A 24024-nucleotide genomic window follows, 5' to 3' on the forward strand; every position below is an offset into this window, starting at 1 on the left:
CGCCTGGAAGCACGGGTCCCATGGGAGACAAGGTTGGAGCTTTGCCACAGCTAGCACATATTTATTGAAATGCTCCTAAACTCAATATCTGAGTTCTTAACTGGCACTTTGTCCTTTATCATTTCAGTATGGTACAGTTTTTTACATAAGCACATGTCAAAAAGTAAAACAATGCTTTCACTGTATTCCCATTGTACCATGTTACTATGTCTTCCCAAAACTTTATTCTCTATTAGTCTGACTTTTTAACAGCACTGGACAGGGAAGTGGACAGAAGGTGAGATATTTTACTCTCCTGGCTGAAACTATTTGAGAGAAACTTACTAAAATTGCATGGCCCTATTCAATGTTATTCTATGCTAAATCAATCTTTAAGGAACTGGTATTAGTTTACCTGAACCAAAACTGAATTTTGTGTTCTTTGTTCTAGATGATAATGCACAGTTTACAGAAGTTCAAGTACTTTATTATGGCATCCAATCTAACTTAGTTATGCATTTACTTTTTAAAAATATTATTTTATTACTGCCAACAATGTCAAAGAGATTAAATTCTCTTTTAGGAGCAAATCTTGTCTACTTACTCTGATAGATATGGAGGGCCATGGACCTAGCAGAACAGGTGGAGATTATACTGTGGGGAGACCATGCTCCTTGCATGCCATAGATTTCCATAGAGGTTTTCACGACACTACTTTATAGAGAGGAGATTTTTGTGATGTGTGGGGTAAAATCTGAACCCTAGGGATCTACTGGCCAACCCCTCCAAAAGAGTACTAATGCTTTTTCTGCATGGCTCTTTTTTTTTTTATTTTTATTTTTTTTTTTTTGTGGTATGGTAGATGGACTTATATCATGTTAAGAAGCTGTGACATTGCACCCCATATTCTTCATAGTTGTATGATTATGATATAATTATTATGCAATTCATATAAAAATGTCTTGTCAGGTGTCTGGAAAAGTTATGATTTGTAGAATATGACTATCTTATTTGTATGCATGTATCATTTTTGTATCTGAAGTTATGAAAACTATGTATCTGTATTTCAAATGTGGTTACACCTGGGTAACACCCACTAGGCAAAAGGCTTCCAGTCTAGACAGCCGGTTGTGAAGGGCCTATTCAGGGTAATGTGACATTAAAAAAAAATATAGGCCTTAGGAGAAGCTTATCCTCCACATGGTGAGCCTTACTGAGAATGCTCCAGCCAGCCTGTAAGTAATGGCTACTATGACTCATCAAGGGCATGTGACCAGGTGACATGACATGAGAAGCCGGAGAGAAGCCGCGAGGACAGAGAACACTGGCGCCCGCAGCCCAGTAACACATTCGTTTTCAGAAGAGTGTGGCGGGCGCCAACAATTTTTCAAGGCTTATTTTGTATTTGTACATTAAATAATATGAAAAACATCATATTTAATATTACATAACATAGGAATCCAGAGAGAAGCCGCGAGGACAGAGAACACTGGCGCCCGCAGCCCTGGAGTAATCTGTCCCCAACAGGAGTGGGGCCCCAGCTTCTCTCCCCTGCTGGGCACTAGGCGGGCCCAGCGCCTGCCGGGGACAGAGAACACTGGCGCCCGCAGCCTGCAGCCCTAGAGTTCTCTGTCCCTGGCAGGCATGGGGCCGTGACTTCTCTCTAGCTTAAGCCCCTGGCCCCTGACTGCCCCCCCGGCAACCCGCTGCCCCTTATCCAACCCTCCCCACCCTCTTACCATGCCTCTCAGAGCACCAGGACTGGCAGCCGTGCCACCGCGCAGTCTAGAGCACCAGAGCAGGCAGCAGCTCTCACAGCAACACTGCCCTGCAGGAGCTCGCAGCCCCACCACCCAGAGCACTGGTGGCGTGGTGAGCTGAGGCTGCGGGGGATGGGGGACAGCAGGGGAGGGGCCACCTCTGATTTAGATGGCAAACGGTTCCGGGACAGGATGGTCTCTCGCCATGTATATGTACAGTGCCTGACACCGGGGGGGGGGCCTTGATCTCAGGCACAGTCCCTAGGTGCTGCTACTCACGTACACAACAGTAATCCCCTGTAACATCACAGGACCGTTCATTACCTATAAATAGGCCCAGAGGAGCGCAGGGTAGTCAGGTCAGCTAGCTTCCTTGACAGACTGCAACTTGTTCCTGGCTTGAATTGTCCAGCAGACAATATGGCAAAGTGGTAGAAGACTCAGGCTGGGGGCCTGCCAACCCGGTCTCTATCCATATGAATTCAGTGGGTGCTGACCAGCACAGAGAGACCTGTCCGAGCACACAGAACAGACAGACAAAGCCTGTATTTGGGGAAGATAGGGCTCCAAGTGGCCCTCCCTAAATGTTTGTTTAAATCACTTGGTGGTGGCAGCATTACTTAATCCAAGGTATAAGAGAGAAATTGTGCCTTGGGGAGTTTTTAACCTAAACTGGTTGAAATAAGATTAGAGGGTATTTCATGCAGATCCCCATGTCTGTACCCTAGAGTACAGAGTTGGGAAGGAACCTTGACAGTTGGTAAGAAACTCAGTCATGCCTGGACATGTGACTTGCCCATGTGACTTCAAAACTCAATCGTGGAGCTGCACTTTGCATAGCAGAAAGGAGGGGGCTCCACCTACAAGAGAAAGTCTACTTAAATTCCTGGGAGACCCCTCCATTTTGTCTTCAGCTGGGTAAAGAGATAGCCTCTCCACCCACAAGGATACCTGAAATAAACTGGAACAAAGGACAGTAACTATAGGAGGTGTGAGGGATTGCTGGACCCAGACTAGAAGGAGATTAGTCTGTAAAAGGAAGCTTAGTGGAATTCCTCTAAGGATGAGGTTTTTATCTGTGCTCAGTTTTCTTACTGTATTAGACTCAGACTTGCATATTTTATTTTACTTGGTAATTCACTTTGTTCTGTCTGCTATTACTTAAATCCTACTTTCTGTATTTAATAAAATCACTTTTTACTTATTAATTAACCCAGAGTATGTATTAATATCGGGGGGGGAAGGAAACAGCTGTGCATACCTCTCTATCAGTGTTACAGAGGTCGAAAAGTTTGAGTTTACCCTGTATAATCTTTATACAGGGTAAAACGGATTTATTTGGGGTTTGGACCCCACTGGGAGTTGGGCATCTGAATGTTAGAGACAGGAACACTTCTGTAAGTTGCTTTCAGTTTAAGCTTACAGCTGTTAGGTTCAGAGCCTGGGTCGGAGCTGGAGCAGACTGGTGTGTCTGGCTCAACAAGACAGGGTGCTGGAGTCCCAGGCTGGCAGGGAAAGCAGGGGAAGAAGTAATCTTGGCACATTGGCTGGCAGTTCCCAAGGGGGTTTCTGTGATCCAACCCATCACAAACAGAGCCTGGTGAGGCTGGTTGTGTCTCCAACAGAGCAGGAAAAGCAGGGCCAGCCCAGTTGTGTGTCTTAGAAGGGTGCAGCGGTTCTCTTGGTTCTCAGACTGCACCCCAGGGGTGAAAACCTGTCACACAGTCCACTTCACCTTAAATGGTCCCTTGAAATGTGTTAACTACTTACGCTAAACAATCTATTCCACCTTGTATTTAGCTGTGACGCTCTGAGTACATTTCCAGACCTAATAAAAAGTTCAGTGTAAGTTCAAAAGCTTGTCTCTCTCACCAACAGAAGTCAGACCAATGAAAGATATTGCCTCACCAACTATGTCTCATTTGTACTATGTAGATATCCAGGCAATTTGCCTGGCAATTTACTGAGCCAGACTCATTATCCATCTCCTCAGCCATACTAATTTTGAATGCCAAATTCACATTTCTATTCTTCTGACCTCTCTCATGAATTATAGGGCTAGATTGGGATAGCCATCCTCAGGTTGGAAAACTTTATACTATAAGTAGCCTCACTAAAATTAGTGGAACTAGCTGTAGAGTGAGGTACAACTTAATATAAAGGTATGAATATCCAGCCCATCATGAGTATTCTGAGATGATCAGTAGTGATCTACAGGTTTCTGCAAAGTTCTTCTATATAACTCCAGAATAAGGCCTTCCTACATTTTTACATGATTTGGGGAGCTGATTTATTTTGAAGCCTCTTCAAATGTTCCTTCTGTAGCAATGATACAGAAAATATGGACTTTATTAACAACAACATTATAGACATCCACAAACAGGCTGCAATCTTGTCAAAACTTACATCTAAGCCTTTAAAAGATATAGAAGAGCAGATACTACAGAGGAGATGTAGGTTGCTATACTATAACAGCTAATTAGCTAGACCTAATCCCAAATTCTTATTAAGCTGTGAAGTTACTTCCTCATCTGTGCCTATAAATTGGTAATAGAGATGCCATAGATCAAGCTATACTAGTTGATACAGTATGACAAGATATAATGTTTTTAGTAGATAAAGAAATCTAACAGGTGTCAATTCAGATTTAAGAAACGATATTAGAAAATTAAAGCTATGCTACAGGCATTATGTCATAGACTCCTTCAAATTTGAGGATTTTTCATCCCTTAGGGAACCTCATCATAAAATACTGCAAATACTTCAGAGCATGATGTCTATCTGAAATAGAAAATCCAATCAACATATATAACTAAAAGTAATAGCTAACAAAATACTCGTTTTGTATTAAAGAAGCTGATCCATTCAAGTGGTATGTTGAGGATACAAAGTGAGGTATAAATCTTTTAAGTGAACCAACAAAAATGTTATAATGCCCTAAGACCTGATCAAGCATATGACTGACAGTTGCACAGAGAGCGTTTCACATATGAAGTAATCTTACCACCCGTATCACTGTGGTATATGGAATAATCAAGCACTGGTATGGAGATGTGCACAACTGTTTTGATTGACCTACTTTTGACTGGCATACCAAACGAGTCAAATACTTTTATACTGCTGAATTGTGAAAACTACTAAACAAGGGCAGAACCATCATGAATTGTGAACAGACTTTACATTCTGCTCTAAATTAAAAATGGACACTACTGCAGACAGTTAAAAATGCTGATGGAAAGAGCATGGAGCTGTGCAAAGTTGGCCAAAGGATCAGAGGAGACCCACAGAAAATAATTTGCAGAAATATGTTGCTGTCTGAAGCTAAGCTGGCAGCTGTTCACTGTATGGTCCAAAATGTCTTACATAAAGTAGTATGGGACAAGATGTTCTACATGAAGATACTGGAATTTTCCAGACGAAGTAGGTGAGTGGCAGACACCACTGACTTAATGTACCCCCTCTAAACACATGCACATCATTTGAAAGCTTATGTGTACTTAAAGAGAGACATGATATAGAGCTGTCAAGAGGTGCCTTTACCACAGAAATGGAGATGAACAATAACATCAACATGCTAAAACTATCATTGCAAATGAAATATTTGCATTCATTTCTGTTTCTTAATGACTGTACATATTATTTCAAGACATAAAATTGGATTTCTTTGTGACCTCAAACCATCACTATGACAATCTAAAGGGTAAAACAAAATCTAATAATCAAAATTTGTACTGGTATCATTGAAATGTAATACCACTGGTGACATTTCTAGTTAACAGCATTATCATCATATTATTCATCATTATGATCTCTGTCAAGAGCCTGTGGGTAACCAGAGTCTTCACTATCTTGTCATATACACAGTGCTCTGCAGGGAAGATTGTTCAGACTACAGATACAGTTGACTGTTCAGTGCCCTCCTACCCATACAGGCACAAGTAAGGTCTTGTAGAAGCTCAGATGCCATTCATCCCTTGAAGAGTACAGGAAGTAGCTCATCATACAGGTTTTCCCATCCATATTGGAATGGTGATCTAATATCTGATTTACCTACATGCAAAGACATCCAAATTTCTATTTGTCCAGATGCTTTTTTGATATGCTCTTCAAAACTGTCCTCACATGGTGGGAGTTTGGCTTGCGATTTGACCTTTTTGATGGCCAGATTAAGGCACAAGCAATTCTGGTATTTGTGGTTCTCCTTTTCTCTCTCACTCTGTCATGCAGCACTGCTACCAACTTCCTCGTTGAAGAAATTGCAATTATCCATCATTCTCTCCCAATTTGGCAAGATCTCTGAGGCAGTAAGCTTCCTTTACTTTGACAATATCAAACTTGGATTTTTTTCTCCCCAATACCAAATAGGGATGACACAGAGTTACATCTTGTTAATGTGTGTACACTGAAACTTCTCTGCATCTTGCTACAAACAGGGTTCTAGGGAAAACAATTTCTGGACTGACAGCTGCTGTAATTGTCCCTCCCTTGTCAGACTAAAATTTGGTCGTCTTGACTGGGTTGAAGAAGCTTCATGTCCCCTCAGAAACAAAAGGACCTCTCACAAATCTTTCCATTTCTTCTTTGCCAACATCGGCTATTTTTTGTACATCTGATGTTCCCTGAAGTCCAACTGATACATTGGTAAGCATTTCTGGATGTGATTCAGGGTCAACTGTGTTTGTCATATTTTTGATGACAAGGTTATTAAATGCTGTAACACACTTTTCATTCATTTCAGTGCAGAGGCAAGGATTTTTTTGTGGACTTTGTCTTCACTATTTCTTGTTAGGTCACATCTTTCTCTCATATCTTTTGCATATTCACTCAGGACCAGTCTTTTGAGGGTCCACCTGACAAAGGATAGCATCTTTCTTGTCAGTCCTATAATCCCAGTACTGCCTTTGAGTCTTTGATGGCACATTCCAATACAAGAACTAGTAATCTGATGCACAGCAAATTCCCTTGATTCAAATGCACTGTGTATTTTTTCAGGGAGATTTCACATATCACAAACGGAGACTGATATCCACCAGGGATAGCTGGGCTTATCTGTAGTTAAGAATTATGGAAGCATGGCATGCTGTTTGCAGGTGAACTTTCCAATCACAATCTCTCTGCACGGACATTTAGATCTGCACAACCTGGAGAAAACGATCCCAGAACTTGAATGTAGGAGACTAGGCATGCCCCCATGTCTGAAGTTCCTCCAGTAATGATAGCATATACTCAGTTATATCATCATCAAACTCTTTAAGGAGTCAGTGTCTTCAAACTTAAACACCTTTTGAGTGCTAGCCAACATTTACCAGACAAATGCTGGAACTACATGAGTACCTCTCCCTGCTCATACACTGAACAAATGAATAAAGTTTCAGAACATTCAGGGCATGGATGTTAAAGTCAAGCCACATGTAGCACAACAGAATTGTTTACCAGCAAGCATTTGAGCTGCAGTACAAGATGCATTCATATCAGAATCAACAAGAAGGAGAAGAGGAGGAGGAAACTATTTAACTACACTATACTCGAGTCTAAAAAGGAGAAAATACAGAAAACAAACACTTGCAATATATTCTCAGAAATGATGCAGTAGCAAAAGGAGCTGAGGACACAAAAGATTCCGACTTGGACCATGCAGCGGTAAGAAGGGACTGGAGAAGTGTTTGTCTGCACCATCCCTTACACCTTTAGTTCAGAGTATGAGGAAAGCTATGCCACACGTGGACCAACGGACAGCAATTACTAAAAAATTCTGGATTTGGGTCCATGGTGCGCATGCATATCCCATGTGTGCAATATATATAGGAACCATCACCCAAAGAAGTAGTGAAAAGTTTCTTAGACAAAAAGACAAGAAGCTTTAAACTAGCTTGTAGGTTTAAATATTTTTATTTAATATTATATTGAATATCAAATATGATATGAACTTTGGTTAAAGTGACACAAGAGATTACAGTACTGGTTAAGTTCCAGATAAATTAGAATAGTTTCAAACCCTTAATCTTGCCTTTTTTAGATTGTAAGATCTTCAAGGCTCACACTGTCTTTTACTATGCGTTTATACAGTGCCTAGCACAATAGACCTGTTCTTTCAGTTTAGATGATACTGTAAAACAAAGCAATAGTTATTGTCTAAGCAACTGGGGGCCCAACAATCCCCCCTAGAATGTGAATATTAGCACCAAGTGGCAAATATACCCCTCAATTAAAGTGACAAAAATAAATCTTCACCATGTCCCCTAGCTGATTCCCCCAACCTACCTATATAACCTCAGTCTTATCTAGGTCTACCATCTTATCTATCCAGCTTATCCTGACCCATTTCTACTAAATACGGTCTTTAACAGGAGTGGATGGACTGAATACAATAAAAACAAACAAACAAGGAGTCATAAGCATACTGAAAACACCAGAGCTCATGCTACCTCACTAATCCTCTCATCTACTGAACAAGAGAGGGGGCAAGAGGCCCCTAAGGAACTCCAAATGAGAGTACCCTTGCAGCAAAAGAGCAACTGTCCGAAATTATCACCTGGGATCTCTCAGAGAGAGAAAACCAAAGTCACTGAAGGTCAACCTTTCTTCTACCCCCGCATATGCGGGTGAGTCAACAACATCTTGTGATCAACAATATCAAAGGTAGTGGATAGATCTCACAATATCAATATGGACATCTGATATATATCTATGGCCAGAAGGTGATAATGTACCAATGCTGCCAATGCAGTTTCCATGCCATACTCAGATTTGTAACCAGACTGACAAGCATCAAGGAGATCTGAGGCAACCAGATATGTTAAGAGGTGTCTATTATAACATTAACAATTCTAACTAGAAAGGAAAGATCAGCTACTGGACAATGGTTAGCCAGATTGTGAATATCAAACATTTTTTTGAGTGATAGTTGTACAACACCTTCCTTAAAGAATCCAGCGACCTGATCTTCCTCGAGGAGATTTTGACAGTATCCAGTTCTTCCCTAATGGCCTTAACCAGCCAGGAAGGATTTGGACCCTAAGCATATGTAGTAACTAAGGCCACAAAATTATGCGTTACTACATTTAAGAACTGCCCACAGATTAAGGCATTTGAGAAAAAAGAAACAATGGAGGTCTAAAAGAATAAAACCCCACAAGGTCTAGCTTTCTTCAAGTGTGAGGAAACTTAGAGTTGCTGCAGCCTTTCACAAGTGTTTATTGCTTGTGCAGCTAAACAGACACCCCTTTTTTCCTGTCTGTGAATAGGTAAATGAATTAAAAATCATTCAAATTAATATATTATATGATGTGCCAAATATAGCAGTAAAATGGGGAATGTGATGGAATCTAATATGATTAAAATGTATATAAAAACAAAGTGAACTATAAGTGATACAGCTTTGAGCAATATATTGACAGGCAGAGCTTACATCACGGGTAATCCTCTTATGTAAGAAATGGGTTGCATTCATATTGATTGCTTTTACTTTAAGTGACAAAGTGAAGAAGTAAGACTAAAGTTTGCAATCAAGCATGCTTATGGTATAAAGTTAGTGAAATACAACTATGCCGAAAGAGGCAGTAAATAAAAGGAACTAAAACAAATTAGATACAATTAACTTAGGCTTAAACAGAGACTTGGAATGGTTGGGTCATTACACTAATTGAATCTATTTCCCTATGTTAAGTTCTCCTCACGCCTTCTATGGGTCATCTCAATTATCACTTCAAAGGTTTTTTTTCTCCTGCTGATGATAGCTCATCTCAATTGATTGGACTCTTACAGTTGGTATGCGTACTTCCACCTTTTCATGTTCTGTAAACCTGAATAGTCACCAGTCTTGTACTGTACACACTCCAATGATTAGTCTTCCTCTTCCCCTGACAACACTATTATTGAGTCGTCAGGGCTTGATGTCAATCCAGGAGACGATGGGCCAGGCTTGGGTGACGGAGAGCAAGTCGTAGACGAAGTGATTGGCTCTGGTTCAGCTTGAGAAGTTGATTGTATAGGCTCTGCTGCTGCTGGTTGTTTTTTCTTTAAAAACATGGTGATTGGCAACTGTCGCTGTTGTCTCTTGAGCTCCTCAAACATTTCTTTGTATGGTCTCAAATCATCCATAATACTATGTGTGATTATGAGGCTTCGTTCCATAGAGGGATCATATTCAGAAATTAAATCATTCAAGTGTTTTGCTGCTTGGAACACTTCAGAAAATTTATGAAGATTCCAAGTTGCTGGCTTCTCCTGTTCGTCATCATCTTCGTCTTCTGTAGATGATTTTATCAGTTCCTCTAACTCTTCGTTAGTCAATATTTCTCTATGGCCCTCAATTAATTCCTCAATTTCTTCCTCGAGGATGTCGACGAAGCCATCACCACCCACTGGCCTGGCCACATGAACAATGACTTGCACTTCTTTATCAATGGTCGGGAAACCCTTAAAATCACTCACACAGTCTTCCCATAGGTTTCACCAACATGCATTAACTGTTTCAGGCTTGACTACATCCATTGCCTGTTTAATATAAGTGATGCAATCAGCAATGTTGAAGGACTTCCAACACTTCATCACATTAACATTGAGATCAGCATCCATAGCAGTAAGGATCCGTGAGAATGTAAGCCTCATGTACGTGGCCTTGAAACAGCTAATGAAGCCTTGGTCGAGAGGTTGAAGGATGGAGGTGGTATTGGGGGGGAGAAAGACGACTTCAACATTGTTATGCGCAAACCAGAGTGCGGCAGGATGGCCAGGAGCATTGTCTACAATCAGCAACACTTTAAAGTCAAGTCCTTTTTCTTCAAGGTACTGCCTGACCTCCAGAATGAAACATTTGTGGAACCAATCCAGAAATAATGCTGCTGTCACCCAAGCCTTTTTATTTGATTGCCAGAACACAGGCAGGAGATTTTTGTTCTTACCTTTTAGTGCACAGGGATTTGCAGCCCTGTAGAGCAAGCTCGGCTTTATTAAATGCTCAGCCGCATTGCCACAAAGCAACACAGTCACACAGTCTTTAGGTGCTTTGAAGCCAGGGGCTTGTCTTTCTGATTTTGAAACCTAAGTGCAGGTGGGCGTTTTTTCCAGAAGAGCCCAGTCTCGTCAGCATTAAAAACTTGTTCTGAAAGATAGCCCCTTTCCTCTATGATTTTCTTTAATTGTTCGGGGTAGGCTTTTGCTGCGTCCTCATTGGCAGATGCAGCTTCACCAGTAGTCTGCACATTTTTGAGGTTGAAGTGGTTCCTAAAACTCTTAAGCCAGTCTTGGCTGGCTTTGAATTCCCTCTTATCAGAAGGCTGTCCCTCTTCGGTGGGAGGTTTGAACAGCACATAGATGCTAAGAGACTTTTCCTGCAACATGTTGCCGTTGATAGGCACACGTTTATGGTTCGTGTCTTCCAGCCATAAGTTTAATGCCTTTTCAGTCTTCACTAAAGTCTTATCACACACTTGGCTCGTCACCTTAGCAGTTACTGGAGCACTGTCTCTCGAATCTTGATGGCACAGATGCTAGATTAATTGCGGCCGTATTTACGCGCCACATTGGTGATGGACATAAAGTCTCTCAATAAGTCCAACACGGCCAGTTTTAGCTCCAGCGTTGGAGCACATTGCTGTTTCTTTCGTTGAGCACCAGAAGAAGTAGGTGGCTTGCGTTTAGAGGCCATGTTATACAGTACGAAAATACGTATTGTCTTTTTAAACAGTACAGGCACAGCAGAATCTCACTCAGCATGGTGAGATGTGCACAGTATGAGAGGCACAGGGGGACTGAGTACTGTAATGGGAACAGCAGATTCTCTTCTCCCATCTCACACTCACTCCAGGGCAGATACACTATTTAAACATTTTTTTTTTTTTTGCCAATCCTCCAGGGTTACTATAGGGGAGACCCTTATCACAGGCCTAAAGATATGCTGTTGCTGTCAAGTCCCCCCAAAAAAATATTTTAGTGGGAACAGCAGATTCGCGTCTCACGCTGATGGAATCGCCTGTTGTTTTTTTTCCTTTCTCCCAACCGCACAAAGCTGAAATCGCGTATGTTAAATGCACGTAAGATGCGACAGACCTGTATAGGTTTTCTCCCTGCCAGGAGGGAAGACAGCTACCTACCTGTCTCCAATGTAAATTAAGCATTATGGAATCAAAACAACGGAAGCCCCATTTCTGTATGATGGGAAGTAAACAGGCAGGGAATAACAACAGAAGCCTTTCTGCCTCTTGAAGGAGGGACAATGAACTTTAGGAAGACAGCATGACATCTACATCCCAGGAGGAGAGAGAAGCTTTGTCTGGGCTTACTTGTAAAATAATAAATTTCAAAGGTTTACTGGACTATAAATAGAACCCTCATAATTATCCATCACTTGAGAAATTAAAGGGGCCAGAGCTCTTGAAATCATGGAATGTTGTATCCTTCAAACAAGTGAGTTGAAGTTTTTGAGACCTGAATTTAGGTGAGAAGCCTGCTTAGGCAAAAACTGTAACTTGCTGAAAATAAGTTTTAGCCTTAGAAATGTATTTTTACTTTTGTTTGCTATTAACCCTTTTTAATCTTTATTCCTTTTACTTGGTATCACTTAATCCTATGTCCTTTTGTTAAATAAACTTGTTTTACTTTTACTAAAAACCAATTCAGTCTACATCTTTCAGAGTCTCTTTTTCAACTAAGAAGAGAATAATATATTAATTTAACAAGAGGGACCAGTTGAGTTTTTGTCAGTTCATTTCAGTACTCTTCTCCATGGGAGTCCTGACACAGGTGGTCAAGGAATGTGGACATGACTAGAGTAAGTTAGGGAGGAAAAATTGACTTTTTTCTGTTTTTGATAACTTACACAGAATTTTACTCTGTACTTTAATTATAACATACCCACATCCTGGTGGAAGAAAGGTTGTTGTAGGCCTAAGGAGAGTGACATTTCCTCCGAAAAGGTCATGTGCATGCCACGCATAACATATCTGTGCACAGCACTTTGCCTTAGAACTAGGCAAGCTAAGCTTTCTACTTGCTGTTTTTCAAGAGTCGATTCTGGGATAGGGCTAGGTTTTTTTTTAAGTAATTAATTATAATTCTAGATTCAACTCTAAATTACTATAAATCCCTTTGGCTCCATAAAAAGAAGATTCACATGGTCACCTCTTTACAAAAGGACTGATGATCAGTGCACAAAATCTGAGAAAGCATCAGCAGAGAATTATATGGATTACAAGACCTAAAACAAAATTAAATCTGAATATTATAATCCTCAATTCCACAGTGTTAATCATTTGATCAGACAGTGTCAGTTCTGGCTATTCTACAGTGTTGCCTAACAACAAAGCTGAACAGTTGTTCCACTGACCGTAACTATTTTTCAAATGGCAAAATGGTAATATTAATAATAATGCAGATGAATTACAATGTATAGACTACCTCAGATTTAATATTCACTGTACAACTTAAGCAATAAGGCCTAAAACACATTGAAAAATACAGACTTCTTCAGAAAGGAATGAATGGTAGAAGCAAATCATACATTTCTAGAATTTTTAATTATGTATATCTATGGGGGAGAAGGTACGTCGTAAACTCATAATGTAAAAAGTGATATTTGATTTCAGTTGCCAACAACTAGAAGATAGTTCAACAGTTTGCAAATTCCATTACACAAAAAAAATCCATATTAATTAAAACAGATGGCACTCAGATGATACTTGTACTTACTCATTACCCCAGTCCAGTCGCACTGTAAGGTGTCTCTTGACTTCTCGTACCTGATCCTGTGTCAAGTGACCTGACAGTAGCTGTCTACGCAGGTCAATGAGTTCATTCATCACATGGCGCAGTTTGTAGAAAAGATCTATCTTATGCTTCTGTAAAAGTACATTTTGGTGGTAAGTGGGGGGGAGGGGAGAGAGATTAAAAAAATCAAGTGAGATTTTCATCAATTATCCAAGAAAAAAAACTCACATAAGAATCATTCGTTTCTCCATGTATGTATCAATGTCATGATGCTTCCAGAAAATAAATAAATACAAACTCCAGATTCCTTCACCAAGCTGTCACAGTCATTCCATTTCCTTTTTTCTGCAGTTTGTTTTGCTTCAACTAGTAAAAAATACTCTACAATAGCTTCCGCTTAAGTATTATGGCCACAAAAAGGCAATCAACTGTAAACCTTGAAACTGAATTGTACGTTAATTGCTGTGGCCTTGAATATTTTAGCAGTACTAGAAAGGTACATGGACCACGAGGCAGTTTTAGGTACTGTTTTCTTGCCTGAAGCCTAAATCACAGAAAGAGAAGGAAAAAACCCATGAATTTATAGATATGTAATTCAATCCTACTCTTGAAAGTGTACCTAACCTTCAGGATGGAGTAATTTAAAACAACCCAATTTAAATCACTTGATTCCCCCTGCCCCCCCAATAATTGATTTAAATCAGGTTCAGTCTTTGTAAAAGTAATTTGAAAAACTGCTCTATAGCATCTTTAGATTAAAATGTATAATACACTAAATTATAATTATTGTTTGTTTTTAATGCCAATAGTAGGAGGCTGTCTGCAAACAGTTAAGCGGTTACATAACTTTACTTACATGTAGAATCCCATTGACTTCAATCGGACTACTTACAAGTAAGTATATGCATCAGGGAGTAAAAACTGTATTTTTTTTTCTTAATGGCATAAAATCTTCATAGTAAAATAAATTTTCTTCATTTTTAACAATGAGAAGTTATTTAGACCTTTAGTACATAAACAAAATTACTGTAAACTCTTTTATGCACATAGACCAAAAAGTTCAAGGGTAGGAGTCTAGAGTAAGGCTCTTAACCCTATATTTCGGCACCTAAGGTGGGGATGCACATAAGGCAGGATTTTTAGACGTATTCAGCATTGGTCTAATTCTGCTCCATTTACAGTCAATGGTAAAACTCCCAGGGTGATATCCTGGCCCTACTAAAGTCAATGGGAGTTTTGCCATTGACTTCAATAGCTCCAGAATGCTACTTCTATTGACTTCACTGGCTGGCAGCAGAGCTCAGCTCACACCAAACATTTTTTAAAGTGACATCTGTAACTCTTAAGGTACTAAGGTCCAGCATTTAATAGAAGTACCTAGTATAAACTAAAAACACAGGCAAAGGTCCCCAAAACTTGTCTATCACAATCAAAAGAATGAAAAACATTTAAGTCAGTACCAACATAGGCAATAATAAATCACAACAAAATAATTCTTCACAGTGCCTGCAACAAATACAGGCAACACATATTGATGGGGACATATCAATAAACGGACTCAGGTGTCTGTCTCAATGTAAGCACCACTGAGATCCACAAAACTGCCATTCAGCTGCTGCCTGACTAAACTCAACCAACATGTAAATTTTTGGCTGTAAAAGTTCCATAGGCTTCTAAGTTTCTGTCTCTGAACATGTGCATTGCTGCTTCACTGTAGGCATAATTCTAGACACACATCTTGTCTCAGCCCCAGTGCAATCCTCAAACTAGGGGAAGAATACAGGAAAAAATACTATTAATCATTTAAAAAAATATTTAGAAGTAGTCTAAAACAAAATATTTCTATCATTTAACCATATGGGAAGTCTGAAGAGTCTGTGTAAATCCACTGTTAAAATAATGTCATGAAGAAAAGATTTGACACGAGATGCTAAATTTTTTGGCCGAGCTTGTGAAGACCTTACTACCCACTTGATAGTATTTTTCTGTCAGTCTGTAACACAGTAACTTTTGAATGTCCTATCCGATAAATTCAAAAATGTCAAAGACTGTTCTAGGTATCAGTAGCCAGAATTCTATTAATTTTTGGATAAACCAGAAAACAGGAGACACATGGAGTCCCTGCCATCTGATTAGCACAACCACAGTTTCAAGCACTCCGCAATTGTCTATAAGGAATAAACTAATGGCACTCATTAATGACTTTCAACATAACAATACCTTATCTGAACTCTGCTCATTCTCTGAAGAGTTTCACATGATGACATCCTGAATGACTTATCACCCAGACAAAACATGGTGGGAAACAAACAGTGCCTGGCATGGGATGGAGAATGAGGGAGAGAGGGATATGGGGACACAGAACCCTGACATAGAGGAGAGAATGGAGGATGCTGGTATAGGGTGAGGAGATAATGTGGAGCACTCAGAACTCGTGGTGCGGGAGAGATTGGGGGACCCTACTATGGGGGAAAATGGGAATGGGGGAACAAAGAGCCAATGGAATGGGGGATCTAATTAATTGTATAACATCTAAGTTATACAATATAGCCTCCTTTTTGTCCTGGTGAGGCTTGGGGTAGAAGATAGGAAGGTGAATCAGTTGATTCATGTGAAATTGTGAGGTTGCCTTTGAGATGAATTTTGAAGGCTGACTGAGTGTAACCTTTTCTGGAAAAATTATCATATGGGGAGATGCACCATTAGGTTTGCTATCTCTGCAATTTTCCTGGCCAAGGTAATTGCTATCAGGAAGGCTGTTTTCATTGACAGGAATGTCAGCGAACAGGTGGCCAGGGGTTTGAAGCGAGGCCTAGTCAGTCCTTCAATAGTAAGTTTAGGTTCCACATGTGGGTAGGAAGTTGAGGTTGTAGGAAGAGGTTTACTATACCCGAGAAAACTTTTAGTCCAGGGATCGGCAACCTGAGGCACGCAAGCCAATTTTTACTGGCACGATGGCTGAGTTCCCAGCTGCCGCCCCCACTCAGACCGCTGCTGGCCTGTGTGAATGGAACCCCAGGCCCGCTGCGGGCTGAGTGGGGCCGGCAGCCGAGACCCCAGCTGGCAGGAGCCGGCGGCCGGAACTCCAGACTGGCGGTGGGCTGAGCCACTCAGTCCGCCACCAGTCTGGGGTTTTGTCCGCTGGTGTAGTGTATTAAATTTCTCCCAGTAAGAACGTGCTACTTGCGGAGCACCAGGACTGGCAGCCGTGAGTAGTACACTGTAAGTAGCACATTCCTATGGGGAGAAATTTAATACACTACACCCGGGTAGGGAAGGCTGTGTTTTCCCAAACAGCCCACCCCCTATCCGCCCCCTCCCACTTCCCGCCCCCTGACTGCCCCCCTCATAACCCCTGACCCATCCAACCCCCCTGCTCCTTGTCCCCTGACAACACCCTCCCAGGACCCACTGCCCCCCTCAGAATCCCCCACCCATCCAACCCCCCCTGCTCCTTGTCCCCTGACCACTCCGTCCCGGGACCCCCTGCCCCCGACTGCCTCCTCAGAACTCCCCACCCATCCAACTCCCCCTACTCCTTGTCTCCTGACCACCCCCTCCCGGGACCCCCACCCCATCCGCCCCCTGGGACACTCCCCACATCCAAGCCCCCCTGCTCCCTGTCCCCTGACTGTCCCGACCCCTGACAGGCCCCTTGGGACTCCCACACCTATCCAACCAACCCTGTTCCCTGTCCCCACACCATGCTGCTCGGAGCATCAGGACAGGCAGCCCTAAGTAGTACACCATAAGTAGCACATTCCTATGGGGAGCAATTTAATACACTACACTCAGCCCCGCTAAGCCCGCTGACGGTCTGGAGTTCTCAAAATATGTTCTTGCACCCCTTATCAAAAATTACACTACAATTAGCTTAAAAACTTATAAACTTTGTATATTAAAGTAATTTTTTAAAACGTATAATGTTAATAAATACATAGGCTTGATGAAACACAGTAGTTGAACTTATCTGCCTGTGCTTAATTTGTGCTTTCAATGATCTACCTTCTAAAAAAATCTTGCATGTCTCGCACCCCCAGAAAGGGCATGCACCCCAGGTTAAAAACCACTGCACTAAACTGATAAGATCCATATTTTAATTTAATTTTAAATGAAGATTCTTAAACATTTTAAAAACCTTATTTACTTTACATACAACAATAGTTTAGTTATATAATATAGACTTATAGAGAGAGACCTTCAAAAAATGTTAAAATGTATTACTGGCATGTGTCATAAAAAGATAGCTAAGGGTTAACGTCTCTTTCACCTGGAAAGAAGTAATCTGAACCACCTGACCAGAGGACCAATCAGGAAACAGGATTTTTTTCAACTCTGGGTGGAGGAAATTGTGTGTCTGAGTTCTTTGTCTGTCTGCCTGTATGCTCTCTCAGATGAGGAGTGATTTCTATTTCCTGCTTTCTAATCTTCTGTTTCCCAGTTGTAAGTACAAAAAGATCAGATAGGATTTATATGTTTTTTTTGTATTTACATGAATATAGTTGCTGGAGTGCTTTAAATTGTATTCTGTTTGAATAAGGCTGTTTATTCAATGTTCTTTTAAGCAATTGACCCTGTATTTGTCACCTTAATACAGAGAGACCATTTTTATGTATTTTTCTTTCTTTTTATATAAAGCTTTCTTTTTAAGACCTGTTGGAGTTTTTCTTTAGTGGGGAATTCCAGGGAATTGAGTCTGTACTCACCAGGGAATTGGTGGGAGGAAGAAGTCAGAGGGAACTCTGTGTGTGTTAGATTTACTAGCTTGATTTTGCATTCCCTCTGGGTGAAGAGGGAGGTAATTCTGTTCTCCAGGACTGGGAACGGGGGAGGGTGGAGTCCCTCTGCTTAGATTCACGGAGGTTGCTTCTGTGTATCTCTCCAGGAGCACCTGGAGGGGGGAAGGGAAAAGATTTCTTTCCCTTTGTTGTGAGACTCAAGGGTTTGGGTCTTGGGGTCCCCAGGGAAGGTTTTCGGGGGGACGAGAGTGCCCCAAAACACTCTAATTTTTTGGGTGGTGGCAGCAGTACCAGGTCCAAGCTGGTAACTAAGCTTGGAGGTTTTCATGCTAACCCCCATATTTTGGACGCTAAGGTCCAAATCTGGGACTAGGTTATGACATGGTGGCAGCGTTTATGGGAAAGATAGAATCCAGAAGCCAGTAGGAATATTATATTTTTCTTTTCTCTGCTAGGGGCTTTTTAGCAGAGAGAAACAGTTTGGTTTTAAAAGGGAACCAGAGAGAAATTTTTTTTTCTGCTCTCTCTGGCAGTTTTTGGCTTGCATAGTAAGCAAGGAACCATTAAGCTGTGACAAACAGGTCTTTTGTGACAATAGCACTCCCATTGAGAGTCATTACCAGCACTATATACATGCAAATAAAGTGGTTTTTCTGGTTTACTTTACATTAAAAACAATTAGCTAGGAAGAAAGGGAAAAAGGCACTGTTGCTAGGCAGACCCCAGGAGGCAACAGAGCCTGCAGTTCAGAAGATAAACACCGGAGGGTACCCCAACACAAGAAAACAGGAACCATGCCTACCAAAGGAAAAATTGAGGCCGAAGAACAATTCGAAGAAGCTGAACACAGGCAACAACTGGAAATAAAACAAAAAGAGATGGAACTAAGAGAAAGAGAAAGAGAGGCAGCCTACCAAAGAGAACAAGCAGCCAGAGAGGCAGCCTACAAAAGAGAGCAAGCAGCCAAAGATGCAGACCACCAAAAACAGCTGGAACTCCAGAGGGAAGCCCACCGACAGGCCATGGAATTAGAAAAGGCTAAGCAAAACACAGCCAACCATAACAACCCTGCACCAATGATTGTTCCACAGCACAGGAAATTTCCCACCTACAAGGCAGGTGATGACACCGAGGCCTTCTTGGAAAATTTTGAAAGAGCCTGTCTTGGGTACAGCATCCCTGAAGACCAGTACATGGTAGAATTGAGGCCACAGCTCAGTGGACCTTTAGCAGAGGTGGCAGCTGAAATGCCTAAGCAGAACATGAACGACTATAAACTTTTTCAAACCAAGGCCAGATACAGAATGGGGATCACCCCAGATCATGCCCATCAGCGTTTCAGAACCCAAGAGTGGAAACCAGAGGTGTCATTTCCCAAACACGCCTACTATGTTGGGAAAAATTATGAGGCCTGGATATCAGGACACAATGTTAAATCCTTGGAAGAACTGCACCTCCTCATACAAATGGAGCAGTTCTTGGATGGTGTTCCTGAGGACATCACACGGTACATACAAGATGGAAAACCCAAAAATCTCGCAGAGGCGGGGGAGATTGGAGCCAGATGGATGGAAGTGGCAGAAAGCAAGAAAGCTACGGTCAAGGGGAACGAATACCCCAGGGGGCACACCGACCATAAACCCTACAACCGAGGACAGCCAAAGACCCCACATACAACCCAAGTAAAGCCACAGACGCCCTATTCTTCCACCTCACCAGTCACCTCGACCCAGTGACCCATCAGATGGAAGATGCTTTAAGTGTAATGAACTGGGACATATCAAGGCCAACTGTCCAAAGAACGTCATCCGAGTGCACTTCATTACACCACCATCACCCAGAAGATTCCCAGGCCCAGATGCCTCTCAAATATACTTGGAGCGAAGGGAAAATTTGAGAGTGGGCGGAAAGAAGGTTACTGCGTGGAGAGACACAGGGGCACAAGTGTCAGCTATCCACCAATCCTTCGTAGACCCCAAATTCATCAACCCAAAGGCCAAAGTGACAATTTACCCCTTCATGTCACAAGCTGTAGACTTGCCTACAGCTGAACTGCCTGTCCAGTACAAAGGCTGGTCAGGAATGTGGACTTTTGCAGTCTATGACAATTATCCTATCCCCATGCTACTGGGGGAAGACTTGGCCAACCAGGTGAAGCGGGCCAAGAGAGTGGGAATGGTTACACGTAGCCAAACCAGGCAAGCTTCCAGACCCATTCCTGTTCCTGAGCCGTCCACAGGCACCCCGTCTGTGTTACCAGAGACCCAGACAGAGGTAATGGACCGGATTCCATGCCAACCACTGAAACAGCCACAGCACCTCCAGTCCCAGGCCCGGAAGTGGAAAGCAACCAGCACCAGCAATTGCAACCACATCTTCAAACTCAACGCCAGAGGGCACCAACGAGCCAGAACTGGCAGAAGCAACAGACAGCCATACCCAAAAGGCTCAGCCAGAGCCTGAAATACACTCAGGTGCACCAGCGGAGAGCGGTTCACCAGCAACGGAAACAACCCCATCACCTACATCACTTCCAGAGGGACCAAGCCCAAGTCCACAGTCTGAGGAAGAACTGGTGACCCCAGCCTGAAGGGAACAGTTCCAGACTGAGCAGGAAGCAGACGACAGCCTTCAGAAGGCTTGGGCGGCGGCACAGAGCACCCCACCGCCTCTCAGCTCTTCTAATCGATCCCGGTTTGTTATAGACCAAGGACTTTTATACAAGGAAATTCTTTCTGGTGGACACCGGGAAGAATGGCAGCCACAAAAACAGTTGGTGGTTCCAACTAAGTACCGGGGGAAGCTCTTAAGCTTAGCCCATGATCATCCCAGTGGCCATGCTGGGGTGAACAGAACCAAGGACCGGTTGGGGAAGTCCTTCCACTGGGAGGGGATGGGCAAGGACGTTGCCAAGTATGTCCGGTCTTGTGAGGTATGCCAAAGAGTGGGAAAACCCCAAGACCAGGTCAAGGCCCCTCTCCAGCCACTCCCCATAATTGAGGTCCCATTTCAGCGAGTAGCTGTGGATATTCTGGGTCCTTTCCCAAAAAAGACACCCAGAGGAAAGCAGTACATACTGACTTTCGTGGACTTTGCTACCCGATGGCCGGAAGCAGTAGCTCTAGGCAACACCAGGGCTAACACTGTGTGCCTGGCCCTAACAGACATTTTTGCCAGGGTAGGTTGGCCCTCCGACATCCTTACTGATTCAGGATCTAATTTCCTGGCAGGGACTATGCAAAAACTGTGGGAAACTCATGGGGTGAATCACTTGGTTGCCACCCCGTACCACCATCAAACCAATGGCCTGATGGAAAGGTTTAATGGAACTTTGGGGGCCATGATACGTAAATTCGTCAACGAATTCTCCAATAATTGGGACCTAGTGTTGCAGCAGTTGCTGTTTGCCTACAGGGCTGTACCACATCCCAGTTTAGGGTTTTCACCGTTTGAACTTGTGTATGGTCACGAGGTTAAGGGGCCATTACAGTTGGTGAAGCAGCAATGGGAGGGGTTTACGCCTTCTCCAGGAACTAACATTCTGGACTTTGTAAGCAACCTACAAAGCACCCTCCAACACTCTTTAGCCCTTGCTAGAGAGAACCTAAAGGATGCTCAGGAAGAGCAAAAGGCCTGGTATGACAGACATACCAGAGAACGTTCCTTCAAAGTAGGAGACCAGGTAATGGTCTTGAAGGCGCAACAGGCCCATAAGATGGAAGCATCATGGGAAGGGCCATTCACGGTCCAAGAGTGCCTGGGAACTGTGAACTACCTCATAGCATTTCCCAATTCCTCACTAAAGCCCAGAGTGTACCATGTTAATTCTCTCAAGCCTTTCTAGTCCAGAGACTTACAGGTTTGTCAGTTTACAGTCCAGGGAGATGATGCTGAGTGGCCTGACGGTGTCTACTATGACAGGAAAAAAGACGGTGGCGTGGAAGAGGTGAACCTCTCAACCACCCTGGAACGTCTGCAGCGGCGACAAATCAAGGAGCTGTGCATTAGCTTCGCCCCATTGTTCTCAGCCACCCCAGGACGGACTGAACGGGCATACCACTCCATTGACACAGGTAATGCTCACCCCATTAGAACCCCACCCTACCGGGTGTCTCCTCATGCCCAAGCTGCTATAGAATGGGAGATCCGGAACATGCTACAGATGGGTATAATCCGCTCATCTACCAGTGCATGGGCATCTCCAGTGGTTCTGGTACCCAAACACGATGGGGAAATACGCTTTTGCGTGGATTACCGTAAGCTAAATGCGGTAACTCGTCCGGACAACTATCAAATGCCTCGCACCGATGAGCTATTGGAGAAGTTGGGACGTGCTCAGTTCATCTCTACAATAGACTTAACCAAGGGGTACTGGCAAGTACCGCTAGATGAACCTGCCAAGGAGAGGTCAGCATTCGTCACCCATGCGGGGGTGTATGAATTCAATGTCCTTCCTTTCGGCCTTCGAAATGCACCTGCCACCTTCCAGAGGCTGGTAGATGGTCTACTAGCAGGACTGGGAGAATTTGCAGTTGCCTACCTCGATGATGTGGCCATTTTTTCAGACTCCTGGCCCGAACACCTACTACACCTGGAAAAGGTTTTTGAGCGCATCAGGCAGGCTGGACTAACTGTTAAGGCCAAAAAGTGTCAAATAGGCCAAAACAGAGTGACTTACCTGGGGCACCAGGTGGGTCGAGGAACCATAAACCCCCTACAGGCCAAGGTGGATGCTATCCAAAAGTGGCCTGTCCCAAGGTCAAAGAAACAGGTCCAATCCTTCTTAGGCTTGGCCGGATACTACAGGCGATTTGTACCACACTACAGCCAAATCGCTGCCCCACTGACCGACCTGACCAAAAAGACCCAGCCAAATGCAGTTAAGTGGACTAATGAGTGTCAAAACGCCTTTACCCAACTTAAGGCAACGCTCATGTCTGACCCTGTGCTCAGGGCCCCGGACTTTGAAAAGCCATTCCTAGTAACCACAGATGCATCTGAGCGTGGTATAGGAGCAGTGCTCATGCAGTAAGCAACGGATCACAACTTCCATCCTGTCGTGTTTCTCAGCAAGAAACTGTCTGAGAGGGAAAGTCACTGGTCAGTCAGTGAAAAGGAATGCTATGCCATTGTGTACACCCTGGAAAAGCTACGCCCATATGTTTGGGGATGGCGGTTACAGCTACAAACTGACCATGCTGCACTAAATTGGCTTCATACTGCCAAGGGGAACAACAAGAAACTTCTTCGTTGGAGTTTAGCTCTCCAAGATTTTGATTTTGATATTCAGCACATCTCAGGAGCTTCTAACAAAGTAGCTGATGCACTCTCCCGTGAGAGTTTCCCAGAATTCAGTAGTTAAAAAGTGTTCTTAAAATGTAGAAGTCTGTTAGTTATATACTTAGTGGTATATGTAAAGGTGCATGTGTTGTATTAATCTGTTTATTTTCAAAGTTCTAGAAGGAAATCGCCGCCAGTGAGCTTCCCCACTGTCTGCAATTTGGGGGCGTGTCATAAACAGATAGCTAAGGGTTAACGTCTCTTTCACCTGGAAAGAAGTAATCTGAACCACCTGACCAGAGGACCAATCAGGAAACAGGATTTTTTTCAACTCTGGGTGGAGGGAATTGTGTGTCTGAGTTCTTTGTCTGTCTGCCTGTATGCTCTCTCAGATGAGGAATGATTTCTATTTCCTGCTTTCTAATCTTCTGTTTCCCAGTTGTAAATACAAAAAGATCAGATAGGATTTATATGTTTTTTTTGTATTTACATGAATATAGTTGCTGGAGTGCTTTAAATTGTATTCTGTTTGAATAAGGCTGTTTATTCAATGTTCTTTT

At 42.7% G+C, this 24024-nt stretch overlaps 1 protein-coding gene across 9 annotated transcripts in view; it reads right to left on the reverse strand.

Moving 5' to 3' along the window:
• The window catches only part of DOCK3 (dedicator of cytokinesis 3), a 612097-nt gene that overhangs the window by 369680 nt on the left and 218393 nt on the right, over positions 1 to 24024 (reverse strand). For all 9 annotated transcript variants that reach the window (XM_030569027.1, XM_030569026.1, XM_030569028.1 and 6 more), the window contains exon 6: positions 13428 to 13576. In XM_030569027.1, coding sequence (XP_030424887.1) covers positions 13428 to 13576 — 149 coding nt within the window. The remainder of the gene's footprint in view (positions 1 to 13427; positions 13577 to 24024) is intronic.

The sequence above is a fragment of the Gopherus evgoodei genome, chromosome 7, assembly GCF_007399415.2.
Source record: "Gopherus evgoodei ecotype Sinaloan lineage chromosome 7, rGopEvg1_v1.p, whole genome shotgun sequence".
Taxonomy (NCBI): Eukaryota; Metazoa; Chordata; order Testudines; family Testudinidae; genus Gopherus; species Gopherus evgoodei.